The sequence below is a fragment of the Anabrus simplex genome, chromosome 4 (assembly GCF_040414725.1).
Source record: "Anabrus simplex isolate iqAnaSimp1 chromosome 4, ASM4041472v1, whole genome shotgun sequence".
Classification (NCBI taxonomy): Eukaryota; Metazoa; Arthropoda; class Insecta; order Orthoptera; family Tettigoniidae; genus Anabrus; species Anabrus simplex.
In genome coordinates, this window is record NC_090268.1 from 315,686,082 (window position 1) to 315,701,445 (window position 15,364).

Genomic DNA, 15,364 nt, shown 5'->3' on the forward strand with positions numbered 1-15,364 from the left:
ATTTTCACAAAGAAAGTGTAAAATTATTTGTTGAAAAAGTTGGAATTTAAGCAAAACTTCATATGCTCATAGCTCGAAAACAATTTTTTTACATTAGCCCGTCTAGAATCAAAGCCACTGAACTGATGGAAAATTTTATTTAGAACTTTTAATCAAATTTCAAAATCATGTATAGACAATTTAAGAGTTAAAATATGCTCATTCTACAAAGCAAATCAAACTGAATCACAGTTAATGACAGCACTAAATTTTTCATAAGATTTTTGCCGAAGGCCAAAATTAAAATGTATTTAATGCAGTGATACTCTTGGGATTCACTACTGCATCATGGGACTTTCAGGAGAGCTGTTTAAACATTATATTCATGGCATGGTTCCATTTCAAAATGACATTTCTATTTTATGGGAGTGTAGTTTTGCATCCAACATAAACTGGCCACAATTTTGAGTGGCATGGTTGTTTCCCATCCACTAGTCCTAAGTGATGTGACTGCAATAAAACTAACTGTATTATGTCAGATGAAAACTAAGCTACTGAACTGTGAAGATGGTAAAAAGGTTAAGAGAAAGCAAGCTATTTGATTTGCAGGTAGTATTAGGTAGGCTACAATAACAAATGCAGTGTTTTAAAAAATGAGATGGTGTATTTACCATATATCTTTATATAAACAAACTACAATACAAAATGTACATGTTATAATATATGTATATATGAAGTATGATACATGAATGTTTTACAAAATGCCATTTAAGGGAAACCTTTATACACTAACATCTTATATGCAAAAATATTGCTAATTTGTTTTTCATAAATTATCATCTACAGTACTTGTAAAATATTATAGTAAGAGGTTGTACAAAATAATAACATAACAAAAAGCACATAAGGTATTTCTAAAACAAAACACTCTTGGATTCTCATAAAGTTCGTATAAACATAATATGAAGGTCAGACAATAAATACAATATACCTTTTGACAGAAGTTTGTGTTACAGGAAGAAGCTATACAACTGACTTAGAAACAAAAGTGGTAGCCATGGGGTTTTTGCAATAGGAGTTGCAAGGAGGCGATATTGGCTAGCTACTGGCTGCGTGTGAACACGAAGGTGCGAGATACAATGTGAGATTTAACCGATAAAGTTTGCAGCAAAATACTCCACATTATTGTTGATGCAACTTCTGTCATACACACCTGAATGACCTCACCAAAAACAAAAAGATTTTACATATAATATACATAACACAATAACAGAAAATACAACATACAAAAGGTGAGCAAATTGGGCATAGCTCCCACTTAAATATTCTTTTTTACACATGGCTGTGGAAACATCCTAACCAGACCCCTCTGTATTTGTACACAGTTCTCCCAATGCAAAATTCACCACTATACCACATAGTCATACACAGACTATTAAGTGCAAACTGGATCATGCATGCACCTTGCAGGACAACTTGATACAGAAAGCTTTGCTAACACAGACTGGCGTGCTGACCCAAAATATCTAAAGGTACACCTTTATACAAGACTTTTGTATAGAGGAACACACAGCAACACTTCATTAAGAGATCAGTTCTCATAAGATTCTAATGAAGGAATCGACGGAATTCTAGAAAATAATACGAAACTCCGTCTAATAAAGCACACATATTTTAAGAAGACAGATCAACAGGAATATGTCGAATCCTGCTATAATTACCTTTCATACAACTATTAAAGAGAACTTTCATCGTCTGAACTTTGTGCTTTTACAAGTCTAGCTGTCTATAATACAAGTGACTACAGTATATAACACATGATCATACATAAGCGTATAATTGACCCTCAAAGCATTTGAAAATGTTAAGTGAGGGTTTAAACAACTGGAGATAATCACTGCATCTCCTCACATTCTCCAAAAAAAGTCGATGAAAATAATGAAAAAGTCTGGAAATAAACAAGAACCGATATCCCTTTTTTGTTGAATAATAATTCAAACATTTCTTATGTTCATATATATCTTTAAACACACTACTTACACACGTTCTATATATGATGTTATTCTAATTAGAAAATATATGAAATGTTATCAACATAAGATAATATTCACTAAAGGTGGCAATTTTATCAAAAGGAGCCTGAGGTAGTGACTATACACATTCCTCTATATGTGTTCTCTCAATTCATAAAATGCACACCTCTCATGGCATTTATTACAAGCAAATTAAGTACAAATATTTTTTTCCTAGTTACATTTTCTTTGCTATATATAGAATCCAAATGACACAAACTTCAAAAAGTCTTATGATTTAATAAAAGAAACTTGACCAATGAAATGACTCACAATGTATCATGATATGTGAGAATAGTTCCTGTAAACACAGTATGATTTATCTGGATAAGGTTTGTTAAATATAATAAGATTGGCCAGGTTATGATTAAAATGGTAAGAGAAATGTGCCTCTAGCTTCAAGAAATGACAATGAAAAAGAATGAACTGAACATTTTTTTAAAACTCTAAAATATCTAAAACATAAAATTGAAACACCCAGAGTTTAATTATGTTGAAAAGTAAAATACAACTGCCACAACAATTGGGTTAATCACAGCCTGACATAGTATTTCCCTGGAGAGTTTATATAGTTTGAGGTTGATTTAATTTGGCTCTGAGCAATTGTCCTCTGCCAAATTTGCATGGTAGAATCAATAACTGGATCACTAGGCACTAATAGAGCCTGAACAATGGAACTAGACTCAACATGATACACATGTTCAAAGAGATCAAACATGGCTGAGGCCTACATCCACAACATATACATCAAGATTTAAGCTGCAAATCGTGATCCCAGAGCATTTAAATACAAATACAAAACCACCTTAGCCATCTGCATTATTACAGGACAATCAATACAAATGAGAGGTCCGGAAATCTCATTTGCATAGACGACTTGGACAGAGATCATAGAAAATAAATGCCCATCAGGCTCACTAGAATATACTGCTAGTAGTCCAGGAAAATGAACAACTAGAAAACAGGACTAGCAGTTAAGCCCAATATTCAAAGACTAGAGGGAATACATTCTAGACTTAAAATAGCATTATAAAATTTGAGCCAATGGCCTCATTCTTAAGTTTCCATCACATGTATGAGCTCCCCAAGAATATGTGGAAATTCTGGCCAAAGAACAATTCATACAGACATCGATAATTCACCTGCTCCATTTCAACCATGAAGAATTACAGCAACTTCCCCCTAACAATAATAGAACATAATGAAACAAAGTTTGAATTACTATCAATTTTTTTGGTAAAACAGTGAATGATCAAAGGAGGAATATGAATCTTAACTTCAAATGTGGAATCAACTGGTGATAATTAGTCATCCAGTATAACTACATACAGATAACGGTTTTTAATACATTTTCTACAACAGGAAACAGTTGAGAAACAACTGATATTTTAGTGACATCTCATGTAAAAACAGCTTAAAACCTGACATACATGTACTCTTTATATTGTAGATATAAGATAAAAGACTGCATAATAAGCAGAGACTTACATTGCAGCACATATGGAGCAGGCTTGATCGACTTGGCAAACAATTAGCAGGTTGGCAAAAGCCATTTGCTTCAGCAACACTACAATATGCTATTTTTTCCGCCAATGCCAACAATGTGAACATGAAATGGCATAGCCATTATGTATGTTGGGTAACATCGAATCTATGAAAAATATAATGCTTCACCACAAAGCAGAAGTGTGGCACAATGCAACAACACCATCTGATCAAACCCATCCACTGCAGGCACATCATCATGCCTTGTTCACAATAGGCCTAAAAACTGCTACCAGCAATACACAATCGGTATATTCTTTAATCAAAGAGTACTGGACTGAATATATTTCGAACACTTTCACAATGCTGAATACAATGCAATGACACATAACGATTTGTCCTGCACCAGCACCATCAATTGAAAAAAAAAAAAAAAAGTTCTCTACAGTTAGTGAATGAGACTGCTAAAACTCGTATCCACCCAATCGTTGACACCTATGTCGGACAACATTTCTGAAACGTTGGGCGAGCATGAGAATTCAAAGTGGGAACCAGAACTGGAACTAGCAGTGTCGAAAGTGTCCAGATCTGTCGTCAGAGTGTCCAGATCCACTCTGAAGTCTGATGGAAGGAACAGGTCCGTGAGCGAGTCGAGATCAGCCAGGGTGGGATTGTCACCTGTGGCTGCAGCTTCAGACTCACATTCAATAGGCTCTTCTTTAACAGGTGCGTCTTCAGACTCCACAAGTTCCTCCTTGACAAACACATCATCATAGTCCATGGGTTCCAACTTAATACCTGTGAGCTGTTTCACACTTGTAGACTGTGGCCTCGTCAAACTGAAAGGATGATTCAAGTCTCTGACCAGACGGCTCTGAACAGTTGGCAGTGAAGAAACTAAATTGGTTGTAATAGTGGAGACAGGAGGGAACTTAGTAGTCTCAATAACAAGGGACGAGTCATCATAGAATGAGGCGCTTTCAGGAGAATCGGGAGTTTCACAAGAGGGGCTGGACGGTACCTTGGCAGTAGCAGTTGGGGGAGGAGGTGCATACTGGTGGTATGTAGGTGAAACCTGACGACTGGTACGAATACTGTCCTTGTGCTTATTACGATCCATGGTAAGACGCACTTTTAGTCGACTCTGACTGCTTGTGTTTGAAGATACCGAAGCTGGCAGCACACGCGAGTTGCGACCTGTCTCAGAGGAGGATGAAGTGCGAAGAACAGTTTGCGAAGATCTCTCCTTAGCGCTGCTTGCTGAAGAAGACACATACTGCTGCTGACTGTTGTTATTGGAATCATTTCGTGAAGCATGAACAGTACTCTTCTTTCCTTTCTTGGATGACGTAGACACTTTGGCAACGGGCTTCACAGCCTTCTTCCTTGGCCGATATTTATAATCCGGATACTCTTGCATATGTAGCTGTCTAAGGCGTTCAGCTTCATCAATAAAAGGCTGACGTTCTTCCTCAGATAGCATCTTCCAACGACGTCCAAGCCTCTTGGAGATCTCAGCATTATGCATATCAGGCTGCTGCTCGCAGATCTTGCGCCTTTCAATCTGAGACCACACCATAAAAGCGTTCATGGGCCTCTTGATGTGGTTGGGGTTGTTCTTCTTCGTCTGAAATCACAAAATAATACCATTTTACACTATAGAAAAGCATCTTAAAGTAATGTCTAAACAAAAAGGCATAGAGCTCTGTTGTTAATGCCAAACATGTAATAACATAGAGGGAGAATAAAATCCATAAAAATAAAACAGAACAAAGAAATCACAACAAAATACAATTTACACACATCCCACAGCTAAACGTGACAAAAACACAAGATTCTATATCTTTAACATATACCATATGCCAACAAATAAAACGGGCAATGTTTATGACTTCTGGAACATTTCTGATACAGCTCTATGCAAATGACAAGAAATTTAAATCTATGTATGTTCACCAACCAAAGAAAGAATAAATTTTTCTGGAAAGTAAAGAAAGTCAACTCAAATAATACTTAATTCGGCTCTGCGGTATCATGCCAGTACCGTACATCAAAGAGCAAACCAATTCCGGAATTTCCAAGAGTTGTTTTGTTGTTTTAACTTTCATCTTAAGAGTTTGAACATCCTTACATACTTGTCTTGCCTAATAACTTAATGACCTGTGTTATTACAGTGAATGCTCTAATCTATGTATTTTTAGTAACTGGGAAGGGAAAATAGTTTTGGGCATGACCACTCCAGAAGCCGCTTTAACTGATATTGCCACTAGCGATACTGTCTCTGAAGATGACCGATACACAGATTTCAACCAACTGCGTCACGAGTTCGTATCCTTAGATCGTTTTCTTACAACTCAAAAATTCGGCATCAATATCAACAGTATACTGTATTTTATATAGCAGGTAAAATATGTGGCGAATACGAAACACATGGGACAACAGAAAAACAGTAGACAGTATTTCATTAAACTAGCGGCAATTTACTACTAAGCCCATCGTACCTTATTTTCCTCTGCATTCATTAAAATAATAAGAATTTTTTTACAACTTGTTTTACGTCGCATCGACACAGATAGGTTTTATGGTGAGGATGGGACAGGAAAGGGCTAGGAGTGGGAAGGAAGCGGCCGTGGCCTTAATTAAGGCAAGACCCCAGCATTTGCCTGGTGTGAAAATGGGAAACCACGGAAAACCATCTTCAAGGCTGCCAACAGTGGGATTCAAACCCACTATCTCCCGAATACTGGACACTGGCCGCACTTAAGCGACTGGAGCTATCAAGCTCGGTACGACATTAAAAGATGAGAAAGTCAGAATACCTATTGGAAGTGTAAAGATCTGGTTAAAATGAAATGGCGCCGCATCGGGTATGCCACCGTCTTTACCTCTTGAAGCTGGTAGACGGTGGTGGTGGTGATTATTGTTTTAAGAGGAAGTACAACTAGGCAACCATCCTCTCTAACACTAATCAGAGGGGAAAATGGAAGGGATCCGACACTTCGAAAAATGAAGATATCGGCCAAAGGAAGACAAGGGCCACGAAGGGCGTGAAAATGAAAGACTCCCTAGCCCTCGCAAACCTAATAGCGTCGGGGTCGGAAAAGAACAAGAGTTGACCAAGGGAGGTCGGATAGGATAGATGAAAGTGAGGAGCCTGGCAGAAGTAAGTGGAAGCAATGCCAGGACTCAGCTAAGGGCCCCGTGGTTGCCAACCCACGCTCCAAAGTTCAGAGCCCCTGGGGCCCCTTTTAGTCGCCTCTTACGACAGGCAGGGGATAGCGTGGGTGTTATTCTACCGCCCCCACCCACAGTGGGAAAGCTGGTAGACGAATGAAATGTATCCTTTATCTTATACTTCCAAGCAGAAGAGAAACAAAGCCGCCCAGTTTAACAAGTCGCTGGTAAAAAAAAGTGCGGTCGATAATAAGTAGCGGAATATATAATTCAGTGTATGGGTACTGGTAAGTGGGGTAGAACAGAAATATATTAAGCTATTTGGTCCAACGCTGACGGAATAAACACCACTTTTTAAGCAAAAAAATAAACATAACAGGTTCGAATTAATGAATCCACCACTGCGAATTATCACAGGAGAAAATTCACAAATTGTGAGTGGATGTGTCAGTTAGCAACAGCAACTGTGATGAAAAGTCTAAACAAACTTTACAGCAAAACAATGATGTGATATGGCATTCGGGCAATGAACTCAACATACATACAGCTTTGACCCTGACACTTAAACTTAACCTCAATCAACAAGAAATTTGAGTCTAGTGCCAGCCAACATGAACCCACTGTGTTCTCTAACCGCCCACCAGGTGTCGCCTACAGCTTCCGCTCGACTATCTCACCTAACCTCACCCAAGCTGGCTTTAAGCCAGATACCCCAATCTAACTGAAGATAATTGCTCAATCAACTATTCTCCACTATATATAAGAAACACATTCTAATATTTTTTCTAACGAACGGGAGAGAAAGTCATTTTAACCATTTATTACAGAATTATATATACTATTCCCACTGAAGTCGAAGCCGTGGTAGCTTGCCTGCCTCTTACCCGGAGGTCCCGGGTTCGATTCGCGGCCAGTTCAGGGATTTTTACCTAGATCTGAGGGCTGGTTCGAGGTCCACTCATTGAGGAGCTCTCTGACGGTGAGAAGGCGGCCCCGGTCTCGAGAGCCAAGAATAACGGCCGAGAGGATTCGTCGTGCTAACCACACGACACATATGCGGTCATTGAGCAGCGGTCTCTTGGTAGGCAATCGGGGTTGGATTCAGTGAAGTCGAAGGGCACTAGTCCCTCCGGCTTTACCAATCGTGACACGGAGCAGAGCGGCTTCGGCTAATAGCGGCCACGGCTTATTGGTTGGCTGTCCTGCGAATGGTTTTTCCCTTTTTCTCACTAAGGCGAATGCCGCGGCAGTTCCTCAGCCACGCCGCTTCCCCGTCACCCTTCTCCGCACCTCAAGTTATGGCGCTCAGCTGTGAGCATGCATTCTCGAGATAGTGGGTTCGAACCCCACTCTCGGCAGCGCTGAAGACGGTTTTCCGTGGTTTCCCATTTTCACACTATGAAAATATGCTGGGGCTGTACCCTAATTATGGCCACGGCCGCTTCCTTCCCACCCCTAGCCCTTTCCTATCCCATCGTCGTTGTAAGACCTATCTGTGTAGGTGCGACGTAAAGCCACTTGTAAAATAAATCACAGTAAGATATCTGACCCGAGAGAGGGCGAGTAGCTCGCCGTACACCATTTTAATAACAGTAGCAGTAGTACAGCTGTGATTCTCAAATTGCTGTTGGGACCTAACCTGTGCAGTCATGACTGCTTGATTGGTGATCCGGTATAAGAGGAGTCTCCAAACTCCAAACTGTGGGTCAAGTGATATCAGTAACACTATAGGTTTCGCTGTCATGTTTCAAAGGCTCAAGACGGGTAAGTTCTGGAACCGATAATTACGAGGTACTCCGTTTTCTTCATTTTTCAGAAAATCTGTGAATAGACACAGCCTTAACTCCCTTTCCTAACAATTTCCTTCTAGCATCCCATTCTGTTAGGTAAAATAATACTAACGCTATTTCTAATACAGCCAGTTAACAATGTGTGAAAGTACGGACAGTAGAGACATGCCAATCGTCTCGTCTGCAAATAGGCTGATATCCAAGAAAACTATCTCGCTCGGTGAGGAAAGCAACGGAAAACTATCTCCCTTTATCTCTCTAATATACTTCTTCAGAGACGCCCGAGCTGTGACACCATGACGTTCGCTGGTGGACATGTTGGGAATCAATCAATCAATCAATCAATCAATCAATCAATCAATCAATCAATCAATCAATCAATCAATCTTGATATGAAATATGTTCTCGTCTGCGGTGAAAACAGGAGATTAAGCGTCCCGGACTTATTTAATCGGGTACCCGGAATGAAAGTTATAAAAAAATTGAGTTTATTAGAAGAGACGCCTGGGACTCTTTTGCTAGTTGTTTTATGTCGCACCGACACAGATAGGTCTTACGGCGAAGATGGGATAGGAAAGGATTAGGAGTGGGAAGCAACCGGCCGTGGCCTTAATTAAGGTACAGCCTCTGCATTTAACTAGTGTGAAAATGGGAAACCACGGAAAACCATCTTCAGGGCTGCCGACAGTGGGGTTCGAACCCACTATCTCCCGGATGCAAGCTCACAGCTGCGCGCTCCTAACCGCACGGCCAACTCGCCCGGTATCTGAGACTCTCGAGATTAATGATGAGATCTCAGTAGACCGGGCAGGGCAGCCTCAGCTCTGGACTCGGTAAGCTGAAACGTTTTAATTACACAGAAAAAGTATCACTCTCGTTAGCTGTTACCATAATTTGAGCTGTGGATTTCTTAGACACGCACGCTACAACGCATGAGATGGTTGGTGATGACAATGGCCTAATACTCGCTTGCACTGCTAACAAAAGTGAAAAGAAGCCGGCACCATGAAGTTAAACATCACTTTCTAAAGCAAGCAGCCGCTTTTTATATTATCCTGTATACATGTGTGTACAGGTTTGCACAACTTCTCCAATTAAAAGGACAGACAGCAACAACAAATTCTGACATAACTGCAGCCCGTTTCAGCGGATACCGATGGCTGTAATACCAGACAGTTGGACGCCATCATGTAAGCCTTCTCCGACTATTTTCATCCTGTAAGGCTGAGAGCAGGGTTGACCAAATTTGTTTATCAAGCATGTTACTAATCACAATTCTGAACTGAAAGAAAACGGATACGGTACACGTTTACATTAATTTTATATACGCTGATACAAACCCTTTAACATAAGCCATGTACGTATGAAAGTATTGGTGCTTGCCTTATAGTGTATAGTAGGATAACGTCTAAAATACTAGTTATCATATTGCCCTACTCCCACTGAACCTTAAAATGCACCTCTGAAAACATCTTACACGAAAATGAAATTTATAATAAATAAATAAATAATTGGTTTTACGTTCCACCTACTAATGTTGAGGTTTTCAAAGACGTAGAAGTGCCGGAATTGTGTCCCGCAGGAGTTATTTTAAGAGCCAGTAAATCTACAGACACGAGACTGACGTATCTGAGCATCTTCAAATACCACCGAACTGAGCCACGATCAAAACTCGCCAAGTTGGGCTCAGTATGCCAAATCTCTCAGCCTGAGCTACTCAGTCCACTGTGAAATTTCTCAACGAGAGTCTATCGCTGTGTGATTGGCTTGTAAAGAGAAAAGCTTATGTACCGGCTCAGATGACTATCAACTGTGCTCAAATAATAACATACACAATTCAATATCGTATAAATCTCAGAAATGCAGTCATCAAAATTCTGGCGACAAAGGAGTTGGGTTCCACCCCAGTCACCTTGAAGAAAAAGCTATTCGTTTGCCAATACACCACACTACCAAATCCGTAATTCATTGTCTGAATTTAATAGGGTGAAAAAGAAAATATTTCACTGGTAACTTCCGAAAGAGACGGCGCACAACCATGCGTGTGCAAAGTTGCATATACAATGTACGAGGAGGCTGTGATGAATGACTCACCCTCTACTATTATGACAGAGACAGATAACTCGGTTCACAGGAACTAAATCTATCTGTTTTAAAGCTGACCATCTCATCCAAGCCGCTGCGTCAGATTAGCAACGTCTTACTTAGCAAAGCTTACGCTACTTGCAAAAGTTCGCAAACACTGTAGTGATGACAAGGGTATACCAAATTCAAACATGACCGACAATCGACATAAAAAGTCAAGAAACAACTTAGAGGGGTTGCTTCAATTATAAGATGGTAGCTCCGCTTTTAATAAGGAACAGTGCTGCAAACAGGATGCTGAACTGCAGACGGGGTTAGAATCCCATACATATTCTTGATATTCTTCTTTATCGTTCCTAAATGTTTAAAGTTTACATTAGTCTGTTCCTGTACATAAACTGTAGGAAAAATGGCGCCCAATAATCACAGGACGTGATAAATGAAATTAGGACAATTAAAATGAACCAACCCCCCCATACTCGCAATTTTCATTCAATAAGCTGGAAGAAGTGTATTTTAGCAACCATAATTGATAAACTGAGAGTGGGGCCGATGACCTAGATATTAGGTCCCTTTAAACAAGAAGCATCATCATCATGAAATGTCGTATGGCTTTTAGTGCCGGCATATCCGAGGACGGGTTCGGCTCGCCAGGTGCATGTCTTTCTATTTGACTCCCGTTGGCGACCTGCGCGTCGTGATGAGGAGAAAATGATGATGAAGACAACACATACACCCAGCCCCCGTGCCGTAGGAATTAACCAATTAAGGTTAAAATCCCCGACCCGGCCAGGAATCGAATCCGGGACTCTCTGAACTGAAGGCCAGTACGCTGACCGTTCAGCCCACGAGTCGGACATCATCATCATGATCAACTGAGTCCGCCGACGTTCTGCTTGGTATCAGTATGCATTTTACTTTCGAACGACAGTGGGGGTGAAGGGAGTATTAGTGTAAAAATTCGACATTTGAATTTTGACAGACCTTGATCATTAGACACCGGAAAAAAAAAAAAGAGTTTCGCAACATAACTTTGATTTAAGACGTTGTGGGGGTTCTTTTCGAGGTACTGGGTTTCTTGCCCTATTTGAATCGCCCTGATCCCCGTTATCACGATATTATAAATGGACAGCGTTTTTCCCAATGATCTGTTCTCTAGAAGAGAAAATATAGCCATCCTTCGATATTCTTCCATGGTGAAAAAGGATTTTTCATGCAAACTTTTCCGCAACAGTATTCCAACCTACTACAGCTTAACAACTGGGAAGATGTTCAAATTATTAACTTCGTGCAGCCTGACAAGTTATAACTCATTCGGTTCAAACTAATTCTGTATAGATGACCTTATTTCAAATTATCTTCATTCACAGACAATACTCCACTCTACCGAACACTAGACAAATACGCGATAGTGAACCCATCCCTCAACAATAAGTTGGCGTCAGTAAAGTTAACCGGTCATAAATCACGGCGCGACACAGCTCGCACCCGCGACAATACCCGGGTATGGGAAAAGCGGTAAATGAAGAAAAAGACAATTTCGAACCACCTTTCCCCTGGCGCCAACAGAAAATGGACGTCCCGAATTCGAAAGTGCTGAATTAGACCTACCGTACGAAGTTTGAGGTGACAGCTTCCGGATCCCAAGATCGCGAGTTCAAACCCGGCAGAGGTAGTCGAATTGTTGAAAGAACATTCGACACTACGTAATACGATGTTGGCATGTACAAGATCTGTGGTGATACAGTTGGCGTTCACTAGCGTATGGCTTTTAGTGCCGGGAGTGTCCGAGGACATGTTCGTCTCGTCGGCTAACAGCGGTATCAGACCGTACAATACTTCTTGACGCCTTAACGACCAAGGCCATCCGGCCCCGCGGTGTAGGGGGCAACGCGTCCGCCTGTCACCCGGCGGCCCCGGGTTCGATTCGCGGCTGGGTCAGGGGCTTTTAATTGTAAATGATTAATATCCCTGGCCTGGGGACTGGGTGTGTTTGTGTTGTCCTTAACGTTCCTTGCCTCACATTTAACACTCTATACTTCCCATTCCATTTACACGCAGGTTCATAGCACATGGTGCAAGTAAGGGCAAAATATCTCTAAAATGTCAACACTCCGAACAAATAACATTTAACTTTTTAAAACGACCAGGGCCACCAGGCCAGCGACAAAATTAATTTTAAACTCGGCCATATGCCGCCCAGAAGACAGCAGTGTTACTCTGCCATCTGGTAGAGCAAAACGTAACGTCTAAGTTGACAAGCGGATAGCCTAGATGCCGCGTCAAATTGAAATGCCTGAAAACTGATGAGGAAATACGATGATGATGATGATGATGAAATGAAATGTCGTATGGCTTTGAGTGTCGGGATATCCCAGGAAGGGTTCGGCTCGCCAGGTGCAGGTCTTTCTATTTGACGCTCGTAGGCGACCTGCGCGTCGTGATGAGGATGAAATGATGATGAAGACAACACATACACCCAGCTCCCGGGCCATTGGAATTAACCAATTACGGTTAAAATCCCCGACCAGGCCGGGAATCGAACCCGGGACCCTCTGAACCGAAGGCCAGTACGCTGACCGTTCAGCCAACGAGTCGGACATGATGATGATGATAATGACGACGACGATTATTATTATTATTATTATTCCAGACTAAACAGCAAGATCATGACTAATAACGTTTGACCGAAAGTAACTACTAATATATAACGAGGAATTGCTGAACAGACCGAATTCCATCCTTCGAATATTCAAATGCCTTTGCTGAGTTCGAACCAGCCATCTTCGGATTCGGAGGTTGAGAGTGATCAACAGAGGGAGTTTTACTTATTACAAAATACGCTGACAAAGTGTATGTTCTCGTAGCACCTGCAGTTCGTGAGACCAACACCAGACTAGCAGAGGTGTGTAAAAAGAATTTTACAGAAAAAAGAAAAAAAAAAACCACTGACCTTACCGACGATCAGTCACTGACGACGCAAGATATTCTCCATCGCTTGTTAAAATATATTTCCGCTGTACCATCAACGTGACGCTCAGCTTAAAAGGGAGTTTGAATTACAGTTCAGAAGTAATAAATGTAAGTCATGAAGTCCATTAAAGAAATCTTGTGAAACTTCCAAAACATACCCGGCTCTTATAGTGTGTAATACCAACTTCATCATCCTTAGTATAAACCTCGTTTATTCACCAATTTGGAGACACAAATGTGTAAATGGTGGTCACCTTTTCTTCATCTTGTATCACAATTTTCGGAAAGTAGACAAATAAATATAATAATGGCACGTGACCTCCGAGGAGGACCGGTGCACATCTTTTGAGTTGACGCCTTATAGGTGACCCGCGCGTCTGCCTATGACGCATTCTAACGATGAAGACGGCACACAAACCCAGCCCCGAGCCATCGGAATTAACCAATGCAGGTTAAAATCCCCGACCCGCTCGGGAATCGAATCGGGAACCCCCTAGACCAAACGCCAGAACACTTAACATTAGTGATGCAGCCGGACAAAAAAATTATAATAATATACTACATGGGCCCAACGACAATGTTCCTAGTTTCTTAATGCATCAACAACCGAAACATCGAAGATACTGTGGGAACACGTAAGGCTACGAGCATCACGGCTTAAATAAGCCCATTAGAGTCGACCAAGACGACTGTTGCCCATTCAGATGGCCTGCAAATACTGGAGTGCCACGCGATCAGCGTAACATCCTCTTTCGTATTGTTTAGCTTTTCTGAAGGAGTCTGGTGCCTCTCGTATCAGACAGCTCCCCAGATGGTCTCAGGAGGCTGAGTGAACCCTCTTCCAGCCCTCAGACCCAGATCCCCCCTCCCCCTCCGACTTGTCAGGAATCGAACCAGGGGTTTCCCCAGCGGCTCCCGCGAAAGAGGCAGGCACGATCCCGCACACCAGGGTGCTGGCTCCTTTCAGTCAAACGAGGCCGACACTGGTTCTAAAATAGAATCTACAAAAACAAGTTCAACAGCCTCTCTCTATAAGGAGTTTCAATACAACTATGTTAAGAGATACACAATTTTGCTACCCATGGTCTGTCTTCTACTTCCGCTTCCGGAGTACAGAGAAGAGTTATCTCATATGCGCGACTTAGCCTGTTTAACCTTGGATAACAGCTGGTTGAATAGTCTACTGTTGTGCGACAGTAACACAGCAGACGATAACGCTCCACTCACTCCTGCATTAACGTATTACATCTACTGTTATTGCTATGCGGAAGATGACAGGGCGCCTTAAGTCTTCCGCTGCGTAGCACTGGTTCGTACCGCGCGCTATTAAATTAACAAATGACAAAACATGCCAACATGAATCTTACCGCGCTCCCTTTTCTCCCGTAGCTTCATGTGAGCTGGCAACGGACCAACAAGCCAAAGCGAAAAGAAAAAGAAAACAAACATTTACATCACAGAGGGATGGAATATTCTATTAATATGAATCACGGCTATACAATATGAACAGCTATATGAAATAAAGAACGCTATAAACTAAGTCAAGTTTTTTTTTAATAAGTTCAACTATGCTGTGTGTGGGCTGTAACCGATAGAGTAAAGAGATTCAGGATGCTAAAGAAAGAAAATGGCTTCATATTCTAAGCTCCCTCTTTACCGGTACATAAGTGGTAGTATGTAGGTACTGATATCCACAGCACACAATGATTTTACCTTTTGAACAATTCCATTTAATAATAATAATAATAATAATAATAATAATAATAATTAGTACAGCGTCTCCCTAGTTGCAGGACCCCTTCTTAA

At 41.1% G+C, this 15,364-nt stretch overlaps 1 protein-coding gene across 1 annotated transcript in view; it reads right to left on the bottom strand.

The window, feature by feature from the left end:
* Positions 1-288: 288 nt before the first annotated feature.
* LOC136871932 (transcription factor Sox-11) overlaps positions 289-15,364 on the bottom strand; it is a 37,971-nt gene continuing 22,895 nt past the window's right edge. The window contains exon 2 of the mRNA XM_067145667.2: positions 289-5,163. Coding sequence (XP_067001768.1) covers positions 3,985-5,163 — 1,179 coding nt within the window. The 3' untranslated portion in view covers positions 289-3,984. The remainder of the gene's footprint in view (positions 5,164-15,364) is intronic.